At 43.8% G+C, this 15198-nt stretch overlaps 1 protein-coding gene across 2 annotated transcripts in view; it reads left to right on the top strand.

Moving 5' to 3' along the window:
* The window catches only part of LOC145355062 (sodium/mannose cotransporter SLC5A10-like), a 153837-nt gene that overhangs the window by 16298 nt on the left and 122341 nt on the right, over positions 1-15198 (top strand). For both annotated transcript variants that reach the window (XM_080206883.1, XM_080206884.1), the window contains exon 6: positions 6281-6386. In XM_080206883.1, the coding sequence (XP_080063009.1) occupies positions 6281-6386 (106 nt within the window). The remainder of the gene's footprint in view (positions 1-6280; positions 6387-15198) is intronic.

The following is a 15198-nucleotide window of genomic DNA, read 5'->3' on the forward strand; positions in this document are numbered from 1 at the left end:
AACGCATGGCAAGTTTGTCTGAAACAAGTGAATGGCAAATGAAAACTGATGGGGTGGAAAAACTGGTGGGAGTGAAAAACCTATTCATTCAAGGGATGTGGGCATCACTGGCAAGGCCAACGATTGTTGGTCACCCCAAATTTCCCTTGCACTGAATGCCTTGCCAGACCAAATCAGAGGGCAGTTTGGGGTCAAGCATGTTGCTGTGAAGTCCCATGTAGGCTGGACCAGGTAAGGATGGCAGGTTTCCATTCATCAAGGACTTTAGTGAACCAGGTGGATTATTTCATGGGATACAGTGCCAGGGCTGTGGGCATCACTGGCAAGGCCAACATTTGTTGCCCACCCTAACTGCCCTGGCACTGAACAGCTTCTGGGCCATTTCAGAGGGCAGTTGAGTCAAACGTGTTGCTGTGGATCTGAAGTCCCATGTAAGGCATACCAGGATGGCAGATTTCCATTCGCCAAGGACTTTAGTGAACCCGATGGATTTTTACAATCATCGATGATAGCTTTATGGTCACAATTACTAAGACTAGCTCCCAATTCCAGGTGTTTTAAAAAATTGAATTCAAATTTCAACAGCTGCCATGATGAGATTTGAACAGTTGTTCCCAGAGTATAAGCCTTGGACGCTGGATTATATCCAGTGACATTATCACTCTGCCACCATCCAACCCTGATAGTGATTTGCTATGAGTTTTTTTCACACTGTTGGCAAACACTAGTTATGCCCTAAGTCTTTAGAGTCTCATATCTCACCACGTGTTTTGAACAACAACAATGCTGGGACTGTACAACCTGAATAGTTTACTGATAATATTTTCCTTCAATATGCAGTGCATGCTGCATGAATAACTGCATACCATGTTTTAATAAAAGGAGCATTTTAGTAAGAATTCCATTAAGCACAGAGCAGGGTCTTCCAGAGGGTTGAAAAAGCATGACTGGTGCTGGCCCACAGTAATAGACAACTCAAGACATTGTGCGACTGAAAAGAGCTTAATATTTACGCATTACTGTCACCACCCTACATTCTGGGAATTGGATGGCAAATCAGAGCTTGCTTTACTTCAATATACAAGAGAGTGGAACTTGTCTCGTGAACCAGTGATAGTGACTGAGCAAGCAGTTTTTATATTCAGGCTCACATGTCTTTGTCACAGATTTCCACAGGGTGTAAAATGAGCCTCCGACCAACCCTTGCTTGAATTGTGCTTTGTGAGAACATAATAAATAAGAGCAGGCATGGGCCATTCGGCCCCTCAGGCCTGCTCCATCATTCAATAAGATTGCGGCTGACTGGGTTGTCGCCTTCACTCCACTTTGCTCCCTGTCACTTGTGTTCGCTGATGTTTTATTAGTTGCTGTAGTTAAAACTACCATTCCCCCCCAAGTGGTTTAAGATGATTTATTAAATCTATGGCTGGAATTTTACTATCCCACCCGCCACGGGAATTGGGGCAGGCAAGAGGTGGAGCATGGGAAGGTCTGTTGGCCTCAAGCAGGATTTTCTGATTTGTGAAACGAGCGAGGCTGTATAATCCCACCCTATAGCTTTAGAATTCCCATGTAAGTCATCGAGGACAGTGGAAGTACAGAATTCTGAAATACGCAAGCAGTTATAGTTTCAAATTGGATTATAAGTAATTGGATTATACCAGTTGTGTCATAGGGGTTATCTCTGTCCACTCACGGTTATTGATTAAGGTTATATCATGCATACATAAAGGTATAGTGTCCAATTATAACTTTTGCGTGTTATAGCGTCAAGCAATGATGGCTTTATCGCTGACTAGTGGTATATCAACCCCCCCTTCCACTGCTCCTTGTTCTAATGGCCAAACATGAGCTGCAACTGCACATCGTTCAGTTAAATGGGCCTTGATTCTTTTCTGGGTCTGTTTTAAACAAGACTTGTGATTTGTGCATAGCTTTCCCTATGTGACTGAGATACAGCTTGCAGCTTCTATGATTTTTAAACTTGCGTGATTATTAATCCTCTCGACTTGATTCCCGTCAAAAATGTAACTCAGCCTTGAATATATTCAGTAAGTCCACCCTCCAGTACTCTCTGGAGTAGAAAGCTCCAACGATTAACCATTCTCTGAGAGAAGAAATTCCCCCTTATCTCCAGGGAGACCTCCTTCCTAATTTTAAACAGTGCCTCCTAACTCTAGGTTCCCCCACAGGCGGAATCATTCTCTCGGCCCAAGAGGATGTTGACCTGCAGTACAAAGGTCTACATCGATCAGACACGTCTTCTGACCAACTGCAAGGCAGTGAACTTCATGACCACTGGCAGTAAATGTTAAAGTTATTCTTGTTGATCTATCAAAATATAACTGCAAAGCACATTACCTCATTTTCATTGTGTTTGGATTTACACTGGTAAGGCCATTATTTGATGCAACTGCTCTGACTTGTAGACTCATCCTTGAAATCCCCTGAAAATTGGCACACCCTATGGTGTGAGATGAGTAGGTGGTCACACCTTCTGCAATTACATTGCACTAAAATCACTTGCCGTCGATCTCGTTTGGCATGGCACACCCTGATAAATTATAACCAATAATAAACCCTCCCAAATTAACCATTATCATTGTTTATTCAGGCCTAGCATTTCTGCAGTTGTTAAAATTATGCTGTATTCAGTCTGAGACTTATGGGGTTCATTTGTTTGCAGTAAATCCTCAGTTAGGTTCTATAGACTTAACCACGTGGCAAGAAAGAACTCTTTTAAATGGTGAATTGTGAAAGTTTATTAACTATTAAAAAGGTAGAGTCAGAATGATAAAAAGCAAACTGTCAATAGTAAGAGGAGAAAGCTTAACTAATCTTGAGTTAACCTAAGCGTTGATCAATAATCTTGAATTCATTCCTTCAGTCACTAAATTTGTCATGTCTTTTTTTTTGGCCTGTCTGGGAAGATTTTCTCTGATAATTCACACGGCATTTTAAGAATACATCTTAATAATTGAGTGTTTATGAAATAATGGGCAGGATTTTACAGTCTCGCTCGTCCCGAGGTAGGGGGGAAAATCAGCCTTTCATTTCAGTTTTGGAGCTGGAATTAGGCCTGAAACATTGGTCATTTAAGCGGGGGGAGGGGGGGAGTTGTGACCCCCATTTAAAGGAGGCCCTTTTTAAGCTCTTCTTGTTGGTCTGTGGTAGACTAGGAAAGACTGAGCAGAGGATATGCAATGCACTGTCTGCCCGGATTGTACCACTGCGGGAATGATAGAACAGGCCCGGGGTGATGAATACAAGGTGGACAACAATTTCAGCTGTGAAATTGGTGGGAGGGGAGGGGGATCTCTGCCAGTGTGTGCAGGGAGGAAGGGGAGGGGAGGTCAATCAGCGATTGAGGAGGGAGAGAACTCTGTGGTATGTGAGAGAGGAGGGGCGATTGGCGGCGAGGGGGAGGTGGCGGGGTGGGGGGGGGGGGTGGTGGCGTTGGTGGTTGGCTGGTAGTGATGTCCATGGAGGTAATGGATGATGTGGTCTCCGGTTGTCTATGGGGTGGATGGGTGGGGACTGGCAGGAGATCTCCCAGTATTCTTCCCCAGCGAATCCAGTGGCGAGAATCACGTCCTGGCACTTTTCTTGCACTAAATGCCATAAGATTGCATTTTAAAATTCACCTTAAAAACGATCTGAAATTTTCCTGTTTTCTTGCTCATTCAGCACATCGAATTTTTTTGTAAAATTTCACCTATAGGGTTTGTTTCCACATACCCTAACTGGAAAGAAAACATTCCCCTAATGATGAGTCTTTAAGTTAATGTTGTCATATTACTAGAAATGTTGCCTCTTGAAGCACATTTCTGTTATTCTTTTGTTGCAAAGGTTTTATGGATCTTATTTCTTGTATATCTATTGATGCCCAAACATGTTATTTGAAACCTGTTTCTTCTGCAGCTTTGCACATTCTATGACTGTTAATCACAGACACCTTCTGGCTAGTTCATCTCCAGTCTGCCTTTAGCATTGGAGATTATAAGGATTTTCTTTCTTAAGAGTCTGTCCAAATGATTAAGGAAAATAAATCCAGGCTGTGTAGACAGAAGCAGCCATTATATCTTAGAAGTTCACAGAAGAGGTTAGTGGAATCTCAGATGCTTCTCAGTAGTTCTTTCTACAGAACACTCAGAGATTTAGCTCCCTAACAGACAGAGAGAAAGAGCAGGACAGGACAATGCTAATGACATTGAGTCATTGAATGATAAGGTAGACCATTCAGTCTATAATGCCCATGTTGGCTCAAGAAGCTACAAAAGGTCATGAACGAAGCCCAATCCGTCACACACACCAGCCTCTCATCCATTAACTCCGTCTATACTTCCCGCTGCCTTGGAAAAGCAGCCAGCAAAATCAAGGACCCGAAGGATCCCAGACATACTGTCTTTCACACAAGTACACAAAATGATGGAAAACCTCAGCAGCTGTGACAACCTCTGTTGGGTGAGAATAGAGCCAACATCTCAAATCTAGATGACCCTTCTGATGAATTTTGACAAAGGATCATCTAGACTCAAAATGTTGGCTCCCTTTCCTCCCCACAAGTGCTGTCAGATCTGCTGAGATTTTCCAGCATTTTCTGTTTTTGTTTTAGATTCCAGCATCCGCAGTGTTTTGCTTTTACACTCTCTTCCACCTTCTTCCATCAGGAAAAAGATGTGAAATTCTGAGAACATGTACCAACAGATATAAGAACACCATCTTCCCTGCTGCCATCTGGACATACTGTATATTAAGCTAATCTTTCCCTACACCCTAGCTATGACAGTAACACTATATTCTGCACCCTCTCCTTTTCTTTCTCCCCATGTACCCTATGTTTTGTCTGTATAGCGTGCAAGAAACAATACTTTTCATGGTATCTCAATACATGTGACAATAATAAATCAAATCAGATCATTCAGCTCGTTCCCTGTAGCCCTGCATTTTCTCCTCTTTCCAGCATCTATACAATTCCCTTTTGAAAGTTACCATTAAATTTGCTTTTATCTCTCCTTCAGAAAGTATCATAACAACCCCTAATAAAAAACTCTAGTGCCACCTAGAATCCAACAATGCAGGAGGAGACCATTCAGCCCATTGAGTCTGCACTGACCACAATCCCACCCAGGCCTTATCCCCATAACCCTATGCAATTACCTGCTAATCCCTCTGACACTAAGAGACCATTTATTCTGGCCAATCCACCTAACCAGCCCATCTTTGGAATATTAGAGGAAGCTGGAACACCCAGAAGAAACCCACGCAGACATAGGGAGAACATGCAGACTCCACACACAGACAGTGACCTAAGCTGGGAATTGAACCCAGGTCCCTGGCACTGTGAGGCAGTAGTGCTAACCACTATGCCACTGTGCCGTCCGAAGAACATCTGATTCTTTTGCCACACATAAATCGGCGAGGCTCGGTTACTGATCCTTCCGCCACTGGAAACAATTTCTCCTTATTTAACCTGTCAAGTTCATCCATGAATTTAAACAGCTCTATCAAGTCCCCTCTTCACTTCCTCTGCTCCAAGATAAATAACCCCAGCTTTTCCGATCTGGCCTCATAACTGCATTCCTCATTCCTGGATACATAGTGCCTTTCGAGTAGAAAATCTTTCCAAGATGCTTCATAAGGCAACAATCAACAATAACAGTTCTGGAGCCGAATCTCAAGATGTTATGAAAAGCTTGGTCAAAGAGGAGTGCCTGAAAGATAAGAAGGGGAGGCAAATAGAGGCTGGAATTCTCCGGTCTCGCTCACACTGCTGCCACTGCTAGCGAGAATGAAGAATTTGGTGCTCAACCAAATCTCCGTTCATAGCAGCGGGACAGGAGAATCCCCGCCGTGGGCGAGGTCGGAGAATCCCAGACAGACTGCTGGCTCTCTAGCTGAAGCCAAGTACACCAATGATGGGTCAATTACTCTAAAGATCAAAGTGGGAGGAATGGTGAATTGATTTTGATTTAATTTGATTTATTATTGTTATATATATTAGTATAGAGTGAAAAGTATTGTTTCTTGCATGCTATACAGACAAAGCATACTGTACCCAGAGAAGGAAAGGAGAGAGTGAAGAATGTAGTGTTACAGTCATAGTTAGGGTGTAGAGAGAGATGAGGTGACAAAGACAAAGAGCATTCCATGCACTCACTTCTCCAATCTCCTTTTGTGGTTTCTGTTTTTCATTAACCATGTACAGAATCTCTTGCCTTTCACTTGCAACGCATTGTGCAGAGAACTAAACAGCGATATTTCATTTTTATCTCACCAGACAGACCTGTACTCAGGAGCCCTGTTTGTCCAAGTGTGCCTGGGATGGAATCTCTACCTCTCCACGGTGCTGATGCTGGTCGTCACAGCTCTCTACACCATAGCAGGTAGCAAATCACTAGGCTCTCAGTGCCCATCTGCTCAATAGCTGAAATGTATTTTTCAAAAGTTGTTGGAGACGCACAGGAGGTCAGCGTATTGATATTTATTATATCATATTTATATTATTTATAATATTAAATATTATACAATATAAAATATTTAGCATAATTATATAATGAAAGGACAGCATGGTAGCACAGTGGTCAGCATGGCGGCCTCACAGCACCAGGAACCCAGGTTCGATTCCATCTGTGTGGAGTTTGCACATTCTCCCCGTGCGTGTGTGGGTTTCCTCCAGGTGCTCCAGTTTCCTTCCACAGTCCAAAGATGTGCGGGTTAGGTTGATTAGCTATGCCAAATTGCCTCTTAGTGTCCAGAAATGTGTAGGTTAGGTGGATTATTCATGGTAAGTACGCAGGGTTATGGGGATAGGGAAGAGGGGAGGGCCTGGGTAAGTGAGATGTTCTTTCAGAGAAGCGGCATATACTTATGGGCTGAATGGCCTCTTCTGCACAGTAGGAAGTCTATGATTCTATAATTATAATTCAATTATTTATTTACGAGATATATACAAGTCTCCGAGAATGGTTATTTTATGGCAACTGTAAATACCCACCTATTTGGTGGTTAATTACAGATGTAGCAATCTTATAATCCCTATAAAATAAACATCTTTTCCTTCACTTTAAAATGCTGAGCTAAGTAACAGACTCCAGGCTATCACCTGAGTCAATTGTTTGAAACTGTATTCCCTGCCAAGTGCATGTGTGTGTGTGTGTGTGTGTGTGTGGTGTCTATGTGTGTGTGTGTGTGTGTGTGTATGTATGTGTACACATGTATGTGGGTGTCTAACTGCCCTAGCGTGATTGTCCTCAATCTTAACATGTTTGGAACTAGTGTTTGATTTTCTTTCTTAAGGTGGTTAAGTACATATGACTTGTTCCTTTATCCCAGGGTATTGTGGCACCAGGAGAGGAGAGGCGTCGTGGGAAAGTGGTATCAAAGGGTGGAGCTGAACTTGTAGTCATGAATGGTTGTTAGAAATTGGATATTGACAAACTCCAGGTGATGTCTGGTTTTGAGTCACAGATCTTTTAACACGAAGGGGTAATTTAGCATGGTCAATCCACCTAACCTACACATATTGGGCACTAAAGAACAATTTAGCATGGTCAATCCACCTAACCTACACATAGAACAAAGAATGCAGAACATTACAGCACAGGTCCTTCAGCCTTCTAAGCCTGCATTGACCATGCTGCCTGTCTGAACTAAAACTCCCTATCCTTCTGCGGTCCATATCCCTCTATTCCCATTCTATTTGCGTACTTGTCACTATTGTATCTGCTTCCACTACCTCCTCCGGCAGCGAGTTCCAGTCACCCACCACCCTCTGTGTAAAAAAACTTGCCTCGTACATCTCCTTTAAACCTTGCCCCTTGCACCTTAAACCTATCTTTGGAGCGTGGGAGGAAAGTGGAGCATCCAGAGGAAACCCACACAGACACTGGGAGAACATGCAGACTCCACACAGCCAGTCACCCGATGCCAGAATTGAGCCGAGGTCCCTGGCACTCTGAGGCAGCACTTCTAGTGTCAATAATTCTCTGATTGTATCCCTGTGAAGCTCCTCGGTACATTTTAAGATGTTCAAACTGCCAAATGCAAGTTGTTGATGATGTAGAAACATGGAAACAGGAGTAGGCTATTTAGCCCATCCAGCTTATTCCATCCTTCAATTAGATTATAGCTCATCTGTATTTAAATTCTATATCCCAAAGTTAGTTTTGTTCCTCTTGCCTGATATAAAAATCATCAAAGTTGAAATTTTCAACTGATCTCCCCATTAGCCTTTGTACAAAAAATTGCCTCCTGATGTTACCTTTAACTTTAAAACTGTATCCCCTTGATCTGGACTTTCCCGCCAGAGAAAATAGTTTCCTGCTATCTATCCTGCCATTCCTTCCATTGTTTGTTAAGGGCCAGGATTCCTGAGAGATACAGGGATTTATTTAAAAATGGGAGAACTGTAAGCGTGAATACTCAGTAATAGAAACAAAGAAAATAAGACCAAGAGAAAGTCCTTTAGTCCTTCGAGCGTGTTCCATCTTTCAGCATGATCATGGCTGTTCATTCAACTCAATAGCCAGATCCCGCATTTTCTGTTTCTGTTGCTGTATCTCACTTCTTCTTGAAAATTTACAATGTTTTGGCATCAATTGCATTCTGTGGCAATGAATTCCACAGGCTTCCTGTTCCCTCAATGAAGAAATTTCATCTCAGCCTGAAAGGTTTAACCCTTATCCTTAGATTATAGCCCCTAGTTTTGGACTCCACTGCCATTGGGAATATCCCATCTGCAACTACCTTGACTAGCCCTGTTAGAATTTTATAGGTTTCTATAAAAGCCCCTTTCATTATTGTGAACTCCAGTGAGTATAACTCTAACCGACACAATCTCTCCTCGTATGTCAGAGCCACCAACCCAGGAATCAGGCTTTGCTGCACTCCCTCTGTAGCAAGAACATCCTTCTTCAGACCAAAACTGCACATAATATTTCCAGGTGTGGCCTCACCAAAGTCCTGTATAATTGCAGCAAGACAACTGGGCTTCTGTATTAAAATCCTCTCACTATGAAGGCCTTTCAGAGCAGCATGGTGGCATAGTGGTTAGCACTGATGCTTCACAGAGTCAGGGACCTGAGTTCAATTCTGGCCTCAGGTCACTGTCTGTGTGGAGTTTGCACATTCTCCCCATGTCTGTGTGGGTTTCCTCTGGGTGCTCCAGTTTCCTCCCACAGTACAATGATGTGCAGGTTAGGTTGATTGGCCATGCTAAATTGCTCCTTAGTGTCAGGGAGACTAGCAGGGTAAATATGTGGGGTTACGGGGATAAGGTCTGGGTGCTATTGTTGTCAGTGCGGACTCAATGGATCGAATGGCTTCCTTCTGCACTAAGGGATTCTATGATAATATACGATTACTGTCTGCTGCACCTCTGTGCTTGCCTTTTGTATCTTTAATATTCAGTTGACAGAATTGTCAAATGAGTTTTTTTTGTATTATGATAAAAACTTAACATTTCTTTGCAAAAATATACTTTATTCATCAAACATCTAAAAAAAATTACAGAACAAGATTCTTAGGGAGCTTGGCAGAATTGATATCGAGAGGTTGTTTCCACTTGTGGGAGAGTCTAGGTTCAGAGGGTGTAATCTCGGGGTAAGCCAGAGATGAAGAGGAATTTCAGAGGGTAGTGAATCTGTGGAATTCTACACCGTACAGAGCAGTGGTGGTGAGTCTCTAAGTGTCTCCAAAGCTATAATAGAGTTTTAATTAGTAAGGGAATCACACATTATGGGAATAAGAGGGAAAAGTGGAGTTGAGAATTATACCAGATCAGTCAAAGAATCATAGAAATCCTACAGTGCAGAAGGAGGACATTCGGCCCATTGAGTCTGCACTGACAACAATTCCACCTCAGCCCTATCCCCGTAACCCCACATATTTATTCCTCTAACCTACACATCCTGGAACACTAAGGAGCAATTTAGCATTGCCAACGCACCTAAGTTGTGCATCCATGACCAATGCAAAGAAATGTTAAGTTTTTATCACCAAAAAAAAACTCATTTGACAATCCTGTCAAACTGAACATTAAAGATACAAAAGGCAAGAATGCAGCTGCAGTAAAGACAAATCGGATGTAATCATAGAATCCCTTAGTGCAGAAAGATTCAACCCACTGAGTCTGCCAATCCCACTCACTTGATGAAGGAGCAGCGCTCTGGAAGCTAGTGACTTTTGCTACCAAATAAACCTGTTGGTGTTGTAAGACTTCTTACAATGCACCTAACTCACATACCTTTGGACTCTGGGAGGAAACCGGAGCACCCAGAGGAAACCCACGCGGACACAGGGAGAACGTGCAGACTCCACACAGGTAGTCACCCAAGGCCGGAAATCGAACCCAGGTCCTTGGCGCTGCGAGGCAGCAGTGCTAACTGTGTCACTGAGTCCTGATCTCATTGAATGGTGGTGCAGACGCAATGGGGGTGGCACAGTGGTTAGTGGTGCTGCCTCACACCACCATGGACCTGGGTTCGACTCCCAGCTTGGGTCACTCTCTGCTTGGAGTTTGCACATTCTCCCTGTGTCTGCATGGATTTCCTCCGGGTGTTCCTGTTGCCTCCCACAGTCCAAAGGCGTGAGGGTTAGGTTGATTAGCCATGCTAAATTGCCCCTTACTGTAGGTTAAAGGGGTAAATGTGTGGGGTTGTGGGGATAGGGCCGTGAGTGGGATTGTTGTCAGTGCACACTTGATGGGCCGAATGGCTTCCTTCTGCACTGTGGGGATTCTATTAGTGTATGACTTCTTCTAAGCTGTCCCCAGCATATCCTCTAACTCTATCTTTTATTCTCATTCTATGCTTTGGGGCGGCACGGTAGTGCAGTGGTTGGCACTGTGGTCTCAGAGTGCCAGGGACCCGGGTTCGATTTCCGGCTTGGGTTACTCTCTGTGTGGAGTCTTCATGTTCTGTCCGTGTCTGCATGGGTTTCCTCCGGGTGCTCCAGTTTCCCTCCCACAGTCTGAAAGGTGTTCCACTTAGGAGCATTGGCCACGCTAAATTCTCCTCTGAGTGTACCTGTGCAGGGGCCAGAGTGGGCGACTAGGGGGTTTTCACAGTAACCACATTGCAGTGTTAATGTAAGCCTACTTGTAACACTAATAACTTTGTAAAAAAAATTTGCTCTGTAACCTCTCCTTCCCTTCTCCACTATGTACTCTATGAATGGTATGTTTTGTCTGTATAGCGTGCAAGAAACAATTCTGTTTACTGCATCCCAGTACATGTGACAATAATAAATCAATTCAATTCAATCAACATATTCAACTTTCCAAACTGCAGCGAATGATGTAATTGAGTTCAGAACGCATATCATTGTCAGCAATTTACATTCTTGTACCTATTATCTCTAATAATCATACAAGCAGGAAGCAAGTACATTCTACTCCTGTCTAACTGGTTTTTAATTATATTTATTCATTAGTTAACTCACCAGATACACTTTCATGCCCCAGAAAGATAAATCACTCAGATAAAAATGTTCCATCTTGAGTATATTTTAATAGTTTAGACATGACTGTCTGGATAAACAATTAATATCTTGAAGTGAACAATGATTAGAATAGAGCAATAAAACTTAAAGTTTTACGATGAAAAGATTTGCCCTCATTTCTTAACAGGACTAACCTTTATAAGCAAGATATTTAATTTATTCTTTTAATTCATTTTACGGGATGCAGGCATTGCTGGCAAGGCCAGCATTTATTGCCGATCCCCAATTGCCCTTGAGAAGGTGGTGGTGAACTGCCTTCTTGAATCAATGCAGTCTATGTCGTGTAGGTGCACCCACAGTGAAGTTAGGATGGGAGTCCAGGATCTTGACCTAGCGACAGTGAAAGAACAGCCATATATTTCAGGATGGTGAGTGGCTTGGAAGGGAATTGCTGAGTGGTTGTCTTCCCATGTTACTGCTGCCCTTGACCTTCTAGTTGGTGATGGTCATAAGTTTGGAAGGTGCTGTTGAAGAACGCTTGTTGAGTTCCTGCAGTGTGTCTTGTAGATGGTACACACGGTCGGTACTGTGCGTCAGGGGTAGAGGGAGTGAATGTTTATAGAACAGGTGTCAAGCAACTGGGCTGCTTGGTCCTGGATGGTATTGACTTCTTGAGTGTTGTTGGAGCTGTGCCCATTCAGGCAAATGGGGAATATTCCATCACACTCTTGACTTGTGCCTTGTCGGAGGTGAACAAGCTTTGGGGAGTCAGGAGGTGAGTTACTCTCCGCAGAGATTCCTAGCCTTGGAACTGCTCTTGTAGCCATAATATTTACATGGCTAATCCAGTTAAGTTTCTGGTCAGTGGTAACCCGCAGGATGTTGATAGTAGGGAATTCTGTGATCATAGGATCCCTACAGTACAGAAGGAGGCCATTTGGTCTATGGAGTCCGTACCAACCACAATCCCCACCCAGGCCCTATTCGCATAATTCCACACATTTACCCTGCTAATCCCTCAACATCAGGGTCAATTTAGCATGGCCAATCCACCTAACCTGCACATCTTTGGAATGTGGGAGGAAACCAGAGCACCTGAAGGAAACCTGCACAGACATAGGGAGAAAATGCAAACTCCACACAAAGTGGAGTGCTCCAAGGCTGGAATTGAACCTGGGTCCCTGGCACTGTGAGGCAGCAGAGCTAATCCCTGTGCCACTGTGCCGCCCCAATGATAATGTCATTGAACGTCAATGGTCAGGTTCTCTCTTGTTGGAGATGGTCATTGCCTGGAACATATTATAAGCAAGATATATGCTGCTTTGTAATGGTTGTGTGTGGCTAAAGACATTACACATTAATGCTGCTGTCATTCCCAATGCCTGATCACAAGTTAATTACAGCTTTCTGTTTTGCAAACAATGGTGGTCATGTGTCATTTGGTGAGCTGGCACACCCTATTTTAACTTGGATGCGCACCAAGACATCTTTGCATCTTAATAGTTCTTGGAAAATAATAGAAATGAGGAACTTGCATTTACATGTTGCTGTTCCTGATCTCAGGACAACGCCAAGGATTTTACAAATATTGAGTAATTTTTGAAGCGTTGTAGTATTAGAAATGCTGGGTAGAATCTTGTGTTCTCCCCCTTGGAGAGTTTGATGGCGGGGTGGCATGAGTCGACCCTGCAATTTTCTTGCCCCCAGAGAGATTAAGACAACTGGGTCTAGGTTCTTTGACATTCTTCCTGGTCTCACTGCCAATTGAGGCCCTGAAGTTAAATTAAAGTTTATTTATTAGTGTTACAAGTAGGCTTACATTAACACTGCATGAAGTTCCTGTGAAAATCCCCTAGTTGTCATCTCTGACGCCTGTTTAGATCATTGAGGGAGAATTTAGCATGGTCAATGCACCTAACTGGTGCATCTTTTGGACTGTGGGAGGAAACTGGAGCACCCGATGGAAACCTGTGCAGACATGGGGAAAACATGTGGATTCCACCCAGACAGTGACCAAGCCAGAACCGAACCCAGGTCCTTGGTGTTGTGAGGCAGCAGTGCTAACCATTATGCCACCGTACTGAGGGCAATTAATACTGAGTTAAGGGCCTTGACTTGCCATTAAATTGGTTCAATACTTAAATCACAGCCTAATGACTCAGCATGTGAGGATTACCACAAGCAAACCTTGGTAGCTCAAGGTGGGAGTGGGGTATTGGTTGTTCCCTTTTCCAAAGGCATCTAGTGCTCAATTGAGAGATCCAATAATGGGAAGTGGGGCGTGCAATGAGAGCCATCCCAAAGCCCCTCACTCCCTTTTGCCATTCCTGTCTTGTGACCTCTCCTTCACTTGCCATTGCCTGAATCCCTCTTCAATCCAAGGCCTCGGGTCTGTGTGGTACCGGCAGCAGCCACCACCTCCTCTGTGGCACTGTTGAGTACAGAAGAGTTCCTGACCTCTGATTGGCTGGTAGTTCTTGGCTGATGGGGTCTTTAATTCTGGAGGAAGGCCTGGTGCTTGCCTGCTAAATGTCTGAGTGGACCAAGATACAGCAGGTCTCCCTGAAAAGAGGCCACACCTCTTGCTGACTCTCTAACCCACAGATTCGTATTGCCACCAGAAGATTCAACCTACTGTGACCAACTTTCCACCAACCGTGACAACATTATAAAATGGATAATCTGTTTTCTTCAACGTGTTGTTTGAGGGAAAATTGTTGGCCGTAATGCTGGGAACCACCCTTGTTCTTCCAGACCCACCCAAAAGAGCAGGCAGGCATCCAATCTTTCATGTGGAAAATAGTACCTCTGACAGCACAACCCTCCCTCATTTCTGCATTCAAAGATCATCCAGGATCATGTGTTCAAGTCTCTGGAGTGGGGGCTTGACCCTAAAACCTCTGACTCCGAAGCAATAATGATCCCATTAAATCAAAGCCAACAGCTCTTACTGTGCGTTGTTAATTGGTGAGACTTTTGTAATTGAAATATTGTTGGAGTTTTCTCTTTTGATGTTTAATGTTATCCAATTATGAAATGGCAAGTTTGAGATGCATCAATTTTGTCCCCTCCCATGTTACTCCACACACCTTAATGTTGATGACTAAATTGGAACTGTAGAATCATAGAATCATAGAAGAGGCCCTTCGGCCCATCGAGTCTGCACTGACGTGCGGGAAACACCTGACCTCCTACCTAATCCCACTTCCCAGTACTTGGTCCAAAGCCTCGAATGTTACGGTGTGCCAAGTGCTCATCTAAGTACTTCTTAAAAGATGTGAGGTAACCCGCCTCCACCACTCCCCCAGGCAGCGCATTCCAGACCGTCACCACCCTCTGGGTAAAAATGTTTTTCTTCAGATCCCCTCTAAACCTCCTGGCCCTCACTTTGAATCTATGTCTCCTCATGGCTGACCCTTCAACTAAGGAGAACAGCTGCTTCCTATTGACCTAGTCCATGCCCTTCGTAATCTTGTACACCTCGACCAGGTCACCCCTTCCGTCTTCTCTGCACCAACAAACACAACCCAAGCCTATCTGATGTCTCTTCAATACTTAAATGTTCCATCCAAGCAGCTTCCTGGTTCATCTCAGCTGTATAAGACCCTGGTCAGATCCCACTTGGAATACTGTGCTCAGTTCTGGTCGCCTCATTACAGGAAGGATGTGAAAGCCATTGAAAGGGTGCAGAGGAGATTTACAAGGATGTTGCCTGGATTGGGTGGCATGCCTTATGAGGATAGGTTGAGAGAGCTC

The sequence above is a fragment of the Carcharhinus amblyrhynchos genome, chromosome 18 (assembly GCF_965287045.1).
Source record: "Carcharhinus amblyrhynchos chromosome 18, sCarAmb.v2.hapA, whole genome shotgun sequence".
In the NCBI taxonomy this organism is placed as follows: Eukaryota; Metazoa; Chordata; class Chondrichthyes; order Carcharhiniformes; family Carcharhinidae; genus Carcharhinus; species Carcharhinus amblyrhynchos.